Below are 18121 nucleotides of genomic sequence, written 5' to 3' on the forward strand. Positions count from 1 at the left end.
GTTTTTATTCACGCTGTTTCACCTTATCTCCAGAATCCATACTTTTGACTGAAATTCAAGCACACCTCATGGACTTCTGCTGCATTCAGATGTTCTATGGACTTTACAAAGGAGTTCAAGGAGATTGGGAGAGGACAAAATCAAACACATGTCGGGAGGCTGCAAACAGACATGTGGGTTTTTATATGAGTAAATATTGCTTCAACTTTGGCTTCAGCCATCCTAATTGAATTGAAGGAGCCCAACGTTTTCCAGGAAAACCCGCGACCTGAACGGTCAATCATATATTTATGACATGCATCCAAACTAACATATTAAGAAAACATCCGTGTACCAACGCCCTGCATACCAATGCAGTCAACTGTATGATAATGAAGCACAAGTCTGAAACGATACTGGAATATGTTGTGAAAACATCCCTTTACCAACCCCCTTGGGACAAAGGGTATACTTCTAAACAGAAACAACATAATATCACAGCATTGAGTTAACAACCCAAAAACCAGCAATTATTGTGATATGAACCGGTTACCTTTTCATCCACAAGGATGCCGTCGGTGGATATACCTTCCTGTACTGAAAGAAAAGTGATTATTGTACTAAATCAGTCATTTCAGCCCCAAAGCAATATGCTATAATGTTATCCACAAAGCATAGACTAAATAGTCATGATTCATCCACAAAGAAATCACAAGGATGCCGTCGGTGGATATATCTTCCTGTACTGAAAGGAAAGTGATTATTGTACTAAATTAGTCATTTCAGCCCCAAAGCATAAGACTAAATAGTCGATGATTCCTTATACACAATGGTCTTGTAAGGTTCCGTCAAACCAGTGACACAAACAAACATCTTGAATGATTCTATCCAAGTCTAAAATCAACAAATCCCATATGGACAAGAGTTTGTGCCAACAAACACTATTCTCCTATTTTATGAGTTGGCATCAAATAATAACAATGCTATATGATACACAAGGCAAAATCCTGTTCTGTCAACGAGTGACAAAGCCTTTTTTTTCTTTTTTTTTTTTCCTGAATATGTTTGGTGAGTAATCATTTTCTTTCCAAGTGAAAAAATAATGTGAATGTCTGGTAGTGATCAGTCCTAGGGATTTCCATGAACCAACCTCATGCAGATAAACTCAGACTACAGTATGAAATAGTTTAAGCAGGATCAGATTTGCGGGTATCTTCTTCTTTCTCTTTTCTCTTCAACTTCATTCATCCAGTCAGAGAGCCACAAGAGACCCTTGTAACCATAATATGTCACTGCTATCAGAACCATCAAAAGGGTGAAATACAGAAGAAGCCTCCATGTGGTGGAAATAATTTTCTGTTCAAAAAGAACAATTACTTATAAGCAAACAAAGAAGTAGCTGAAACTGCTTATTTTCTAGATAAGACAACACAAACCTGCAGTCTAGAGATTTGCTGCACTTCTTGTACCCGTTCCCGTCTTTTTCTACGCTTTGGTACATGCTTTTCGACATGTGGCTCCTTTCGCTTTGAAAGAGTTGTAAGAAGACATTAGGTCAGCCCAGCAGAGCTTAATCAGCAAATAGTTTTGCATATGTATGTAAAATAAAATCATACATGTAATAGCAATAAGTTAAAGCACATGAATGTTGAGTTTTCTCTTCCTCTCCACCAGCAGGCAGATGCTTAGCCCATAAAACAGTGAAGATGAAGTCCGATTGAGGAATATTGATGATATACAGGGAATAATGATTAGAAAACCAAAAAAATTACTAGAAAATCAAGTGCAATCATGCATAGCCCACATTGTTGGCTTGAAGTTGTTTATTTGCTAGGGATAACTAGTAAGTAGAAACAGAAGCAACCCTAGTTTCAATTTCTGGTAATATAAAGCAACAGTGTGCACTCTAATCTTGTATTAGACATGCAATGGCTGTGTAACACAGAGGGAATCCTTCTCCAAAGATTAAATATAACCTTATAGAATTAAGCACTTAGCAAAATGAATAATGCAGCAGAAATTAAATAATCTTTCTGAGATTAAGAGGCATTACCTCCACAACTTTCGGTTTACGTAATTGTAATTCTGAATCAACCACCTTCACTTTACTCTTACACTCTGAATTGCAAGGAAGAAGTCCAAGTCCAAATTGATTTTTAGATACATCTTTTGGATCACAACTAACATTGAGATAGGCTGCTTGAACATCATGACATAGCCATTCCTTTTTCAAGGTCTGACATCCACAGCGAACAGTTACCTTGCAAAGGAAGAGTTAACAAAACAAATTAAGTAAAGACTAAATAGGTGAAAAGTATGATTTTTGGTATTCCACATATTCATGATTCCAGTCTGGACATGAAACGACATCCATATATTTAGCAAGATTTGCACAAATCATGTAGATGAAGTAGTACAACTCTTGTTATAGTTTCTTGAATCCCAGACTCTAAACCACATATGGGATATGTATATTTGTGTGTATGCTTTGTTGTGTGTGTGTGATTCTTTTAATCAGGGGATTCATACATTTTAGTTCCTCAAATACTCCATTACATCATTACTATGGTGAGATAAGGTACAGTTACAACACTTGGAAAGGTAGAATTATTTATGTAATTAGTTCAGAAATGGGTTCTTAGTTTTTGAACTTACATAAAGTGAAGAAATGTGTGATGTCCCACATCGGATAGGGGAGCAAGTTCCTGACGCTATATATGTAGAGACTCCTCTTAACCAAGTAGACGCGTTTTAAAGACGTGAGGGCCCTCTTGGACCCAAAGCGGACAATATCTACATGGTTGGGTGTGGGTCATTACAAAATGCATTGCCTCTGAAAAAGGTGGTTTGTTTGCTTATTTTATACAAAGGAAACTAGAACATGCTTAATAACCTCAAGAAATATGTTTACATGCAAACATGTTCTTGGGAAACCATAACAGCCTAGTAAGGAATAAGATTAGTCTCTTATCAATTTTGAGGTAAGACTGTATGACTGACTAGTAAGGATTAATCTTAGAAGTTTATCATCTCCTCTAATACAGCAGATTTGGAGTAGTCCTTCTTAATAAACAACTTCTTAAGGGATAATTCAGGAATTTAATTTTCCAATGATTATTCTCACTAGTTACTGAATGAGAGCTCCTTTACTACTGAAGAAGAGAGGGAGGAGACCAGGTCCTTGATGACATGCAAGAAAACTAAGACCTTGTCTGCAATATTTTTGCCTTTAGCTAGAAGCTAGAATGAACCAAGCACATGATCTTAAAAAGGGCAACCTTGTTATTCTGAAAGTTTCATTAAAGATAAAACAACTCCCGGGGCTTCCAGAAGAAGCAACATTATCCTTGCTTCTCTGCTAAAGCCTCTTTTTAGCCCAAAACCTTTTTAATAAACTTACCCAAACACATGCAGACACTTTTAAGGAGCTTAAGGAAGAACTTTTGGCTTTCAAAAAGCCAATTTAAACAACATTATTGCAGGTTTCCACAAGCAGTGCCTCCAGAAATAATACTCACTAGTGAAGATTCTTATCCTATTTATTGTATTTTCTAAATTTTTTTTTCTTCACATCCCAGTTTGAGGATCTAAGCATTGAAAAAAATCCTCCACATTACGGAATTAAATAGCAGGACACTGAAACATCTACTTTCCAAATAAAATTATTCTCTCTTAAATGCAGTATGGAAAACTCTAACAGAGTAATATTTCAGATGTAAATAAATATATAGAAATCACAGGCCTTTTACATAATATTTGGAGTCAAAATGGTTATTCAAAAAGAAAAAGGAAAAAGTAGGTAAGAATAAACACTGCAATAGTACCTTTTTAGAGCACTTATCAGGTGATGGGCATTGACCAGGATGGCAAGTCTCTGGGCAGAGATGAGTACAGTTGGGTAACTTTCTGCATCCACAATATCATACAAATGCTAAGTTTCACTAGAATGGAGCACTGTACACAAGCCCTCCAATAGTATTACAAAAAAGCTCAAATTTGAACTAAGTATTGATTTTCAATCAAAAAATATAAAGCTTTACCAAATGAGAATGAAGAGCAACTAATTACCTATGGCAGGGTCCACCACAAGACCGAATAGTCATTTGCTCCTTTTCTGACAAGCTGTTGAAATACAAGCACTCAAAAACATGGACCATGGAACCACAATGACATGATCTTTTTATAAGCACTTTGCAAGGGGCACATTCTCCTGGATGACATGGTGATGGACAAGGATGTGGGCATTTGGGCCTCCTCTCCTGAAAGATGAAAATTAAAACAATTGAAGTAACTAATGAGTCTAAGATTTTTCCTGATAGGAAACTGATAAATTTAAGAATATCCTGAAGGAAAAAACTTCATTTTTGTGAGCCTAGAAGTAACATGGTGACAAATGCCAACTATTTATAACATGTTTTCTCCAACATAAGGGATGAAGAGAGTAAGCAAGAAAGACAATTGTGCATATAAATGGAAGAATCAACAAGACATCAGTAGGATGGGATGAAAAAATGCAGAGTCAATACCTTTTCACAAGGTAGATGGCAATCTTCGCAGGACTCGCCTCTTTGATTCTGAACTGATGTTAAAAACTGGCTCATCAGGGCATGGCAAGTTTTAGTACAATAGTGATTGCCACAAGGAAGAAGATTCCCACACAAATTTTCACAAGAAATTTTTTTTCTATCCGAGCAGAGCATCTGAACAGAAGAAAAATGAGAAAAAACAATTGAGGGCAAAATGATACTGTAGTATAGTAAAACCTTAGAGGCAAGCAAGCAAACAAGGTATGAAAGTTGAAGATGTCCATATATTGCTTGTAAGAGGATATAAAACCAACCATTCTCTCTGTGCCAATGTGTTGGCCAACACAAGACCTCCAAAGGAGTTCTGAGCAAGGAGGACATGGTGAACCAGGAGTCCCTTCAGCCTGATGATTTGACTTCTTTTTCTTAGGTTTCAATGTGAATTCAGGATTAGGTGGTGGTTTAGGGCCATGACACCTGAACATTTTAATAAAGAAATGGAAAAAGGAAAAATGAAAAAGGGCAAGAAAGATTAGTTGTAGGGAAAGAACAAACTCTGGAAATTTGACATGACATTTAAGAACTGAAAAATATTGCAAACCTGAGCTTGCACTTATGGCCACATGGGAATTCTTCTTCACATAGCAGTCGACATGGGGGGCAAGCTCCATAATGGCATCGATGTGGCTGGAGAAAAATACACATGTATAATTACCAAAAAACCTCTTCAACAAAGCATGGTATGTATTACAAGATGAACAATAATATTTATTTCTCTCCTTCACAAGAGCTACATGAGGGTATTAAGGTCACAAATTTTCAAAAATGCTCCAAAAAATCAAAGTGTGTTGCTATTAGTATAGGACATTAAGTGGTGTCCCATTCAGTCACAAAGAAACAAATTTACACAAAATGTTCAAAGGAACAAACTACGTCCTTAATTTCTAAATTACACCAAAGAAAAAAAAAATAGAAAAACAATAATTTAAAAGCAAAAACCACCTCCTGCAATATCCGTGTGGAGAACAAACAATTCCCTATCTAATACTTCTCAAATTGCAGCAGTGGGTAGTTTATTTCCACATTTCTGCAACTGTCTTCTTTAGGGGTCCCCTAGCACAAAAATTCCTCCAAGGTAAAGATAATTTGTTTACTGAAAACAGGTTTGTTTCTTCACTATTTTGATTTTCCTTCAAGAAATATTTTGTTTCTTTCTTTTGTACTATACTGATAGAGCTAAAGTTTGTTTTTACTGCACTTGGTCTTTTCTTGTTGTGTTACTTGATTACTAGGTGGAAATCTAACTCTAATGAATTGTTGTTGTAATAGCTTATTTAAAATTTTTAACTAAAATAAATACAGGACAAGTGTGGTGTTTGCCTTCACTTCCAGTTTAGGGGAATGAATACACAACCAAGTAGCAATGACATATCAAAACCAGCTCTTTAATTATAATAGAGGAATCTTTTACACATGCATACACATAAATTACAAGTTGGGGGGGATTAAAAGTAGGGGAATCTCAAAGTAATCAATTCCATAAATTCCATAAGTGTGCTCGAGGTCGAGGATGTATGGACATGCCATTAAAAAAAATAAAAAAGCAATTTTATAGGTCATTCACAATAATGAATTTCCAAATTTAGAGAATAATTCTATCATTATCCCCATGCATTTTGAATAATTAATGAATCTAGAAAACTATCACATATCCCTGGTTGGAACAATTAACCAATCTCTGTAGCAGACCATGTTTGATTAATAGTACCTTACAATCTGATCCATGTTTGCATAAAGGAGTTATGTGACATAACTTGGAACATTTTGGAGGCTTCTGTTCTGTTTCAGTACCACAAGGAACCTGATAAAATACTCATGACAAAAACATTCAGCACTAATAATTTTTATTATATAGGAAAATAAAGATTATGGATTGAAAAGTGCCTAACATAAGAGGGACAGAACCCTGTACACACTATGTATACAAGAAATATTCAGCAATAATACTGCAATAAGATAAAAACTAATTTAATGGAAGCATATTGAAAAACCAATATTCAGATGAGATATTCCTAAAAAGCACAAAATACTTTTTAAGTTGTGGAATAAAATATGTAAGGCACATAAAAAACACAACAGAATCATGTCATGGGATCTCAGAATAAGAGAACTTAAAAACCATAAGAAAGAGGTAGCCAAGCTATCTGAATGTGTCCAAAGCAGACATGTAATCATCACACTTAAATGCAAGAACCAAAATATATTCGAACATTTATCTGAGTGTGCAATTCAGAACCCATGAATGGAAAAACTGCATCAGATGGACAACCTTTTCCACAGTGGCATGTCTCAGTTACAATACAATGAAAACTACATCACATTTTGGTCAAGTTTTAAAGCATACAATTTTTTTTTTCATTAGAAAAATAATATAAAGTTCTCAACCTAACATTTGTTCACTTCATCATTCTAGTTCCATTTTTATGTAATCCATCATTTGGGAAAGCGGCTGCAGAAACTACAATGATGTACACTTAAAAAATCTATAGTGAAAAATCCATTATCTTGTCTGCAATTTTTCTAATGCTTCGGAGGATCCAAGTGTGAGGATTCCTGATATGTAAATTGTCTTTCATACAAATCCAGGAGGAGGTTTAAAAGAAAATGATGCTTACATCCTTGATAATAAAATATAAGGATGGCTCGACTCTGGTTAGGACAAAACCCCAAGAGATTACCATTCATAAAAATCCCAACATGATTAGCACAACTCATTCAATTCCTGTTACGAAACAAAACTCTCACCTCAAAATGTGTCTCACCACACGAACATGAAATTGTCACCATGACAGGGCAAGGAGCGCAGGGACCTCTACAAGAACAAAATTAACAATCATCATACAGTGTGTCAGGTAACAATACAGAACTCTAGAAGATAAAGATAAGCTAATGTCAACTAAATTTCAACTATTTATAACATAAAGCAGCAAATTTCAACTATTTGTAATACAAAGCAGCTCTTATAAATACTTTACACTGGTGCTCAAACAGCTAAAGTGCAAAATTACAATGCCTAACTTCTCATATGAAATTCCTTTAGGCCCTGTCTCTTTGTCATACAAATTAAGCAAAATAACAGTCTAACAGTCATACTACCTGTCACCACCAGCCCCACCCTTCCCACTAACACAGTAACACCACCTATAACACTGCTACAAGCCTACAACCATCATAATCTCACCACCACCACCACCACCACCACAGTTGTTGCTATAACACCACTGCCACCACCTTACCATAGGTTGCTGTGCAGCATCCACCATTACATCCACCTTGGGCATAGTTCTCGATGCCGCCAACCATTTCCATGGTCATTGCCACCAGGGCAACCATCATCATCAGACCTGTCTTGACTATTTTGGACACTGTTGCTACTTCTGTTGCCATCACCACCACCGCTATTTCTTCACACTTGAATGGTGAATGGTTAAACAGGTGTTTTTTTTTTTTTGTTTTTGTTTTGTTTTTGTTATGTTTTTTTTTTTTTTTTGAGTTGTTTAGACTAATAAATAAGAATACAACTCTTACATTTAGAAAACATCATTCTTATTATGTGATCCATTGTTTGGTAGATCATAGGAGAACGAATTATGTCATGTGTTCACCAAATACAAGCTTCATGATTCTTTTAGTAACAAGAAAAATCATTTTGAAAAATGAAATTGTTATATGTTACTCTAAGGTTCAAAGTTTTCCAAACGCTATCTTAACTTTTTCCTTATAGGCTCCAAATGCTTTCTTACCACTTTTGTCACGTGATGTGTTGTGTTCATCTGACATCCCAACAGATTAGCTACAGCACCACATGGCCAAGACATCAAAGATCCCAAAAAATTCACATTGAAAAGAATAAAAACATCTCCATGACTCGGTTTTAGTCTTATAGATTTGTCCTTAGATACAAAGGTATGTCAAAATGATATATTACAATTGACAAAAATATGAAAATGCTAAACACAAAAAGAACCCAAATGACAAGACTGAGATGATAGCATTAAAACACAAAATATAGTATTACCAAATATAATGAACACAATGGAACTGCTTGGAAGTTCCCCCTTTTTCCCTAACTAGTAGTTAAAGCTCAACCTCTCGGATACAACAAACAAACTACAAGGTAACATACCTATGGCATGGAGAAGGGCACTTGTGGTTCTTACATCTAAGCCTCTTGCCACAAATCTGCAATACAAAATTTTAGCAAATTTACATATAATAATTGTGAAGAAATGAAGTGACCTGGTTCCAAGAGTAAAGAAGACCTCAGAGCATGGTGGGCAATCCCCATCACAGCATCGACGTTTACAAGCATGGCGTCCGCAATCTCGTACTTTCTGACATTTCCTTTCACATGCCAAATCTTGATAGCAAGGAACCTATTCTAGGTTCAGTTTAAATTGCCCATTCCATATGTAAAACAACAATGCAAATAGTTCCTCAGTAAGCACAACAGAAAAATTGTACCTCTTTCTTCAAGCTACCACACCGACATCCTTTAATGACAACAGTCCTGCAAGTCTTAATGCATTGGCCTCTATGGCATCGCTCCGGGCAACTATGAAACCCGCAGCTCAACATCTTATCACAAGTGGCTCCACAGAGTGGCACCGAGACATCACAAGCCATCCCTTCATACACCCTCTTCCCACAAGGGCATGTCCTCCTTCCCTGAAGTGGGCACTGACCACACACACCCGAATGACAACCTTTACTGCACGCATGCTTCCCACACCCAAGCACTCTCCCACACGGGACGTCACACCGAAAGACCCGATCGCAGCACTCCCTCTCTTCTTCTATCTCTCCACATTGACACCGATAAACACTGCGAGCTTGACAAGGAGGGCAAGGGCCATCATGACAAGTATCCGAACACCGGTGAATCCCACAATCCAATAACTTGGAACAAACATTCTTACACGAAAATTTCTTGAACCCACATCGCTGAACATCTTCGACAGACCCACAAAAACAACGAGCTTGCACAAGTTTTGGGCAGGATGGACAGGGGCCAGGGTGGCAGAGCAGCAAACAATAGTGGCCACAATTGTTCTTCAGTGGGCGATTACATGTTTCGCCGCATGAATGCGGTAAGATCCACGGGTCCCTCGGTGGGTCTTGTAATTTACCACAAAAACAGAAGTAAGCTTTGGGGATTAGGGCTTTAGAATACTCGAATCGGCACTTGGGGCAATGCCAGGCGGCGTCTTCAATGGCCTTTGCTGCTGCGGCGGGGAAGAGATCGGCGGACAGGCGTGCAGTGGCGCGTGAAGCGGAGAGGTCGGAGGCTTGGCGGGCCCAGCTTTGGATGCAGATGAGGTGGAAGACGGCAAAGCAGCCGGAGGTGCAAGACCAGGTGGGATCAGAGGGCCGGATCCGCTCCAGGCAAATTAGGCATGACAGAGCCCCGGAGCGCGATGATGTGAGGAAAGATTGGATTTTCGAGAGATCAGGCGATGAACGACCTGTGATCTGAATGTAGGATTTGAAGATAGAGTCCGAGAGGTCACCGTGCCGGAGAGTCTCTACTCCGCCGGAATTTCCCTCGGAATCGGTATCTGAATCCGACGAGAGAGAGAGTGGCGGTGGTTGGTGGGTCCTTGAAGCCATCTGGTGAAAGCCCGGGACTAGACTCCACTGTCACTCACACGCCTCTCTTAAACAAACGAAAGCCCAAATTCAAACTGAGCTTTTAGTACACACGAAGCCAGTATTTTATCAAATATCAATGCAAAATAATAATCAAAAATATTTATTTTATTGTTATAACCATAGACAACAATTTCTTTTAGTCTCTTTAAAAAAACAACATTGAAGGAGGTTGATTCATCCCCACAATCTTGACACCAGCCTTTTCCAAAGAAACAAACACTTCCTAATATATTTTTATTCAGATTTAAGACAAATTCAAATCTGTTCAAACTTTTTCGTCGGAAACAACCCAATGCTCCATACAATATAATGGGGAAACCGGTTCATAGTGGCAGTTTCTCTCAGTACACTAAAAGTCAACTACATAGGACAGTTGATGGCTGCAATACAATACAAGATGGTAGACCCGAACATATATCATATATACATAAATACACAGAGCAACAAGAAATAATAGTAGATACAAGCTCACGGTGGAAGCAAACAAATTGAAAGCAGGGATGATGTTTGTGGGAATCATATCAAACGAATTCAAAGCGCATTAGAAGCTTGACAGACGGGTACTTATCCCCCTTGCGGCTGAAGAGGGGAACTGCTCTGATCCCTCTTCTAAGCTCAGACACGGGTAGGCATGTTTGGCCTCCAAAGTCATCCTTCTCAGACATGTCGTACTCATGAACTTCAACGCGAAGAAGAGCCAGTTCAGGAACTGTAAGTGGGAACTCAAAATGCTCATCCCAATTAGGGGTCCAGTTATCCTCCAGTGTTTTCGTTTTCTTCATTATGGTATCAGCAGGAACTCCAGCTATTCCAACCTGCAGCAGCATACAGAATGTTCAGACTCCAGTGAGAGATATCTAGTTGGAGACCCACACCAACTGGGTATGCCCAAAATTGATGACAACAGATAAGAAAGGGGATTCTCACATGGAATGAAAAAAGAGAAAAAAAAAAAACGGATATTAGGTGAAGATTCAAAATATGTTGGTAGACTATATCAACTTACCCTAGCATAGAAATCTGGAGGGGAGTATGCATCAAAGTGTGTGTGTCGGAAATCAAAATACCATCCTTCCCCCATGTATACAGTTACCTGTTTTGGTAACAAAGCTAACATCAGTTACAGAGACGGATGCAAAATATATATACACACACACAAGAGGCACTTGAGCCAATAGGCATAGGGAACTGTGGACAGTAGCCCGGGCATTACTGTAGTCACCTTTAGAGTTGTTTTCACTGGTAACTTAGCTTTAGGATCAAAGACCCCATTATGTGAGTCGTTGTTCAATAGAAAGTCCGGTTTTTTCACATAACCACACCCACCATTGGCTTTGAACATTCCATGCATTATCCAGAGTGATCTACCATATCCCTGTCAGAGGAAAACCCTTTCTTGATATTAGGCAGAGGTAAAAACTGATATCTCAGAGTCTGCAACTAAAGGTGTGACCAAGAACATGCTTTTTATATTGACAAAAGTATCATAAAAAACAACTTATTTGTACAACAAAGATATCTTGCAGTTGTTGCTATCAATATTTTTGTATCAACCTGAAACAAAAGGGCACAAAATTTTTGTCCTTCCTTAAGGGTACAAATTACATGTTCATACTGTTTAGGAAGTTTCCTAAAGCCCATTTTTAGCTATTGACAGGGTTGAACCTGCCTAGGCATATGATAGCATCATATGTCAGCATAGCTTTATTTGCATTAGCACCTAGTATGCCAGAAAATGCATTCACATTCCCAAATTCAGCTGCATGTGAGAATTCAACAGCTTTTCTTTCAAGTTATGTGCTAAACAACAAAAAACACATAATCTGAATAAGGTTAAAAAAGTACAATAAGAAAAAAGTGGCTACAATTTCCAACATTTATCTTGCTATGATACAACTGCAGCATGCTAATCATAAATATTTTAGCATTAGAAAGTGATTCCGACTCCAATTGTGTGCCTTCACATCCCACTGGCCACTGCATACGGCCCTCAAAAACCCTTTAATTGTCTTTCAACACAATTTGCCTCAACAAAAGTTAATTTTCTATATCTCTGGAAAGAACTACAAATCTATTTAGGCTCCATTGGTTCTGATAAAACAATTTCTTAATAGAAATAGGTATTCTGATGGTTCTAATGTGAAAGAGTAAGTTCTCTAATTAGTTACCCTTTTTTCTCCATATTTTACTTCCATCATTAGGAAAATTGCGAGTGTTCTGATGTAAAAGAGTTAGTTCTATAATCAATGTCTTCTTTTCCATGTTATGTCATTTGCATCATTATGAAAAGGATCCTTAAATCCAAACTGTATTTATCGAATGTAAAATGAAGTAATTAATCTGTAGCTAAATTTTGTATAGTCTGATTTTGCTATTTTTAAAACCAAGCTGTGGTTTATAGCAACAAATAGATCTTTATAGGAGAGAGAGTGAAAATTTGGACTCATGATGCTAACAACAATAATAGCCAGAGATCATAAAAATCATCATAACAGAGACATTCATTCTTCACTGTCTGATATATTTTAGAAAACCAGTGTGCCCCGTCTTAATAGCTTTCCCAAAAAAATGCTCTATGCTGTAGTCTGGTCAGCATTTTAAAGAAATGAAAGGCTCAGATTTTAAAGCTCACATAAAGGAATGGTTTGAACAAATGCATCAAGGGCTTATCTTATTTAGATTTCTTTTAAATCATAAATTATTATTAAAGGATTTATGACAAATAAAATTGCTTTAATCCTTTATTTGGCACTAAAGAATATTTCTAACATTTTTTGATAGGTGAATAATATTTCTAACATTAAAAATATCTTATACTTTTTTTTTTGATAGGTATTAAAAATATCTTATACTTAATGGTCCACAATGTAGTTCTCCTTGACTTATTCATCATTGTGTCAGAATCAAGGTGAAGCAACTGTTTCATGAGAGTTATTGCCACTGCACAGAAAGATATATTTGACTCCCCTATCAGAAAACAAAAAGGGAAAAAAATGGGATGAAAGTAAAAAAGATTGAAAGATAAACCTAACTTCGCACTGCCTTACCTATGTTATTTCCTATATAAGCACCTATGTATCAACATTTTTTACTATACTGAATCTCTATACAATAATTTCAATTTAGTGGAACCTCATTTAAGAAACAGAGAAACAAGGCCTTAACACTGCCTGCTTATCAAGCATGGTAATTTTGTAACATCTCATCCAACATCTTCTCTTTTTAACCATTAGTTTTCAGATGAATAAATACATAAATGACAAAAAGATCTATACATAAATGAGCTCTGAGAAGTACATATAACAAAACCACAGTTGGATAAAGAAACTAAAACCTAACCTGCATATTAAATGCAACCATCTGAGCTCCATGCATCCATCCAATTACTGGATTATAGTTTGAAGAGTCAAAACGTATACCCTTTGGGTACACCCTCAGCAAATTCCGTTGGGTAAATCTAAAGCAAGCCAACCATCAGAATATGACAAACTTTGTTATTTGGTGGTTAGGATACAAATCTATAGTAATTAATATATAGTAAGTAATGTATAGTCAAAACTTGTTATACAGGAAAGGCAAAATATACACAAGGGAGAACGTAACCCATATCTTGATGCCCCCCATGATACATACTCATGAAAAAAGTTTAACTCAATCAAATAATTGTAACTCCATTACATGAATCCATTCTTGACAATGACCAATAGCATTGTTAGTCTGTGATCGACCAAATAGCAATAATCATCAAAGTGGGGTCAATCGTTGATAAGTTCTCTAATACTAGGGTTCACCTCTCTTCACATTCTTCACATGGATGACACCAGCTGCTTCTTGTATATCATCTCTGGAATCTATCAAGGTAGGTACTTGCATTTGTTTGAAACAAGCAATGAAAAAATAAATAAAATCATATAAGCGGGCCTTTCTAATTCTCCTTGCATAAATATCAGCTGATGGGCTTAGTTATTGTTAGAGGGAAAATGAACTGTTCAGTCTTATGCCACAAACAGGAATACATCATTTGAAATATGCAATGAAAAAAATGAAATCTTATAAGCAAGCCTTTGTAATCCTCCTTGCATGAATATCAGCTAATGGGCTGAGTTATTGTTCTAGGAAAAATAAATTGTGTTACTCTTATGGCACAAACAGGGATAAATTGAATACAAACAAACAAGATATGTTTTACACAAAGCTTGCTAAAAGATTGTAAACAGTACCTGACAATTTCTTTTCCATGAGTTAGTACAGCCTTTTCAAGCTCTTGCTCACTTAAGCTAAGACGTCTCACTTTATCAGGATCCACCCTGAGCCATTCTGTTAATCCCCCCTTCACCTTCCCAGCATGAATGGCTATCAGACGCTTGTATTCGGGGGCTACATTCTGCTGTGATTTGGGATCTCCTTCATCAAGATCTTCTTCATCAATATTTTCTTCTTCTTCCAAGTTACTCTGTTAGAAGATGCTAAGTCAGAAATGAAGGAATCAACACTAGGTGTACAAACCAGAGGGGTCCCAAATTAAATCCAGAATCTTCATGCACCTCATCAACGGCTACAGTACTGGGTTTAAGGTTTGAAACTTCCTTTCCCCAAGCTTCTTCATCTGCAGACTCCTTTCCCTTCTGTGAATCATTCTCTTTTTCCTTCACATCTTTAGCCTCGAGGTATTCTTTTGGTGGTTTTGTTGATATAATAATCCGTTTCTTCAGAGATTCAGGGGAGGGAAATTCATTCAAGCATTCTGGGCCGGGAGTAAACAGTATGTCTCCAAATGTTTGAGTGACCATCTAGAAATTCAAATGATAATGAATTATAAAACAATGAGGGGTCAAAAGATCTATAGAAATTCAAATACTGACCTCAGCCACTTTAGCCTGAAGATCTGGAGTGAGGTGGTCTTCTAGAGTTATCACAACAGGATATTCAGATGCAGAAAAGGCATGCTCCTTAATAGATTTCAAACACTTGATAAGTTCCACAGGAGTTGTCAGTGTCCTACATGAAGAAAACCAAGACTTAAAATAGAAATAAGGACAGGTGATGCATATTCAGATCTCTCTAAAGAGGTCAAAGAAAATTTTCACAATGAGAAAATGCTAATTGGTAGTTGAAATTTTAGAGAACCAATAGTGTCATAAGACATGGATTTCTGTTTTGACAAGTTTAAGGTGCCACTCAATTTTGAGCAGCTCAAAACATTCTGAAATTTAGTTCAGTTTTGTTATTGTACAAATTATATTTACAACAAACACATTCAAATCATTATTGCTAACATCAAATCCAAAGCCGAAGTAAACAAAATTAGAACATATGTTGCTTGTATCAATCAACTTGTCACCACATTTAGATGGAAATTCATGTCTATATTCAAAATGATGACAGGAATTGCAAAACTGTTTGTGAAGAAAATATTCATTGCATTAGGTTAGTTTATATCCCAATGTTTAAATAAATGGAAAGTTCTATTAGCATCCAAGAAAAGTCGGACCACACTTAAAGCAATGCCATATTTCAGGTAGACTGTCATTTGCATATTAACTCCATACCTTCCATGAAGAACATCAACATTATCTTTTGTAGAATTTGGCCATATATCCAACTCAATTACTCTTACGCCTCTCTGCAGTGCATGTATGATGGGGACATCGCTGCAGTCGCTACTAAGTTGATTCCCTGTCAGATAGGAATTGTGGCCAGTATATACGAAATAATGAGACAATGGAGCAGTCATATCATGATGCACCTGGAACAAGGAAAATTATTATGAAATATACAATACGAAATATACCGTGAAGTGTTGTAGTAATAAAATAATATCAATTGAGGTGAGGATGCAACTGAAACAATTTAACAAATCTCCCCTACATTTCACCGCAAGTTCTGTGAACAACTAAAAAGCCATTTTCTAACTTGATCTGCATATCGAACTAATAGTGAACTTTCTAGCGCAGAAGTGAGAAATTGTGAAATTAAACATGTTTCAGAAAATCAAATGCCCATCAATTAGTGGGTTAGATATTTGGATATTGTGAAAAGCACTGTCTAACAAGCTTCGAATCCTTAGGATTTTACTATGAGTTGCTTACACAAATGAGTGCATAATGCCTAATTCTAAGCAGTTCCCATGACATCCTCCATAAAAGTAAAAATAGATCATTACCATTACTTCGATCTTAAAGAAAAAGAACCAATAATTAAATTTTGCCTTTCGCCCACCACAATATTGAAGAATATAGCACGGCAATCACCAATAACCAACTATACCAAGAAGGCAAGAACAACTAAAATGGAATGCAAATAATTAGACAGATAATTGATAGCAGATCGAACTAAACCAAGCCAGTATTACCATAAGAACACCTCGTATGCTTAACGGAAATTGAATCAGCTCGATCAACACATCTAACGAATTTATTCAAACGATAAAGACGCCCTTTGCTTTCCCAGAATATCAAAATTTTAAACTGAATTATATTCACAATTTAGGACCCGACAAAAAAAAAGAACAAAAAAGAAAAGAAAATCCCACTTAACCAAGCCCAGCGCAAGTCTTTCAACTCATTTGAGCTAATTTTAGCACATTTTTCCATCCTCACTTCCTCAGATTCTGAATTCTTTTTCCTTTCTTCACAATCAAACACAGTACAGAAAAAAAAAACGAAAATCAAGAATTACCCCAAGAGCAGTCGAGAGCGGAGGATTAATGTCGCCGAAGAGGTACTTAAAGAATGCTTCGAGATTAAGAGCCTTGCGATGAAAAATATTAAGATGCTTGAACTCATGAAGACTGTCCAAAATGGCCTGAGCATCTTCAACAGTAGCTTTCTCCTCCTGCTGAAACTCGATCAAGAACCGTTGAAGGTGATCGATGCTCATCATCCCATTCTCGGAGTAGCGGTCGAACAGCTCCTTGATCTCCTGCGGCGCCTCCGACACGGTGAGGTGGAAGCGTCGGCGGAAACAGAAGCAGACTCTGTAAGTTTGCTTGGACATGGCGGAGAATAGACAGAGACGGAGAAATCTAGAGAGAGAAAGCAGAGAAAATGGAGATTTTCTCGAGGAGAAGGAGAGAGGTTGTTGCGTTTCATAAATTTGTTCGGGAGACTGGCTGAGCCCAGAATGATTGAGGTTGGATGAGTGGGGCCAGCCCACAGTTCACGGTAGTTGTGGGCCCGCCTTGACTGTTTTGTTGTGCCACGTTGGCCCAACCAAGTGTCCGGCCCGGATTTACCTTTATCTATGGTGAAGGGTCCACGTTTAATTAGAGTTTTAATTAAGTTATAAGTTTGATTTGACTTTGTTAGGTCTGAATTTTGAGGTACAATATCCCTATAGGTCACAACGTGCTACTTGTTGCGCCACCTTTTTTATTTTTAAAGAAGATGAAATTCTCAATTCTTTTTAAATATAAATTATTATTTTAAATTTTAAGTTTGGATATTCGTATATAAATTTATGAGTAGTTAAATCCCTTCACAATTGTTTTTTAAAACACTTTTTTTTATTCTTTAAAATAAAAAAAGAGATAAAATAGTTTTTTATTTTTAAATATAAAGAATAATTAAAAATAAAATATTAAATATAAAAATTATTTAAAAAAAAAAAAATCAAACTAAGAACAACCTCAAATTTTATTTTATACATTTGAATGGTAAGGAGAGATCGAAAGAAGCCAAAAATACTAGAAGAAGAATAATATATTTGATATTCTTATTTAATTTTTTTTAATATCATTCTTTTGAAATAGTTTTATCAAATCTTAAAAATAATTAATTAATCCTTCTTAAAAAAATTAATTGAAAAACAATAAATATTTTTAATTTATAAAAAAAATATTGTATAATAATTGAGAAAATAAAAGCTTGTGAGATGGGAAAGGAATCATTTTCTTTTTCTTTGAC

The 18121-nt window shown here is 36.5% G+C and overlaps 2 protein-coding genes across 3 annotated transcripts; both read right to left on the bottom strand.

Annotated features, from left to right (window-relative positions):
* Positions 1-722: 722 nt before the first annotated feature.
* Positions 723-10254, bottom strand: LOC117929393 (NF-X1-type zinc finger protein NFXL2). 2 transcript variants are annotated; one of them, XM_034849705.1, is made up of 13 exons: positions 9030-10254; positions 8828-8941; positions 8692-8747; positions 7311-7377; positions 6274-6366; positions 5107-5192; positions 4820-4982; positions 4506-4679; positions 4048-4238; positions 3804-3885; positions 2033-2239; positions 1416-1502; positions 723-1335 (listed from the first exon to the last, which is right to left on the bottom strand). In XM_034849705.1, exons 1-13 carry the CDS (start codon positions 10173-10175, stop codon positions 1177-1179), a joined length of 2625 nt encoding a protein of 874 aa, XP_034705596.1. In that variant the 5' UTR covers positions 10176-10254; the 3' UTR covers positions 723-1176. The 2 variants fall into 2 exon arrangements, with proteins under 2 accessions (XP_034705596.1, XP_034705595.1); XM_034849704.1 differs by having other exon boundaries at positions 1416-1505; positions 9030-10249.
* Positions 10255-10417: 163 nt separating this feature from the next.
* Positions 10418-17299, bottom strand: LOC117929394 (phosphoinositide phospholipase C 2-like). The gene is made up of 9 exons (XM_034849706.1): positions 16896-17299; positions 15767-15963; positions 15080-15215; positions 14762-15007; positions 14438-14670; positions 13557-13674; positions 11440-11592; positions 11224-11310; positions 10418-11032 (listed from the first exon to the last, which is right to left on the bottom strand). Exons 1-9 carry the CDS (start codon positions 17211-17213, stop codon positions 10739-10741), a joined length of 1782 nt encoding a protein of 593 aa, XP_034705597.1. The 5' UTR covers positions 17214-17299; the 3' UTR covers positions 10418-10738.
* Between the last annotated feature and the right edge of the window lie 822 nt (positions 17300-18121).

This window comes from Vitis riparia, chromosome 13, assembly GCF_004353265.1.
Source record: "Vitis riparia cultivar Riparia Gloire de Montpellier isolate 1030 chromosome 13, EGFV_Vit.rip_1.0, whole genome shotgun sequence".
NCBI lineage: Eukaryota > Viridiplantae > Streptophyta > Magnoliopsida > Vitales > Vitaceae > Vitis > Vitis riparia.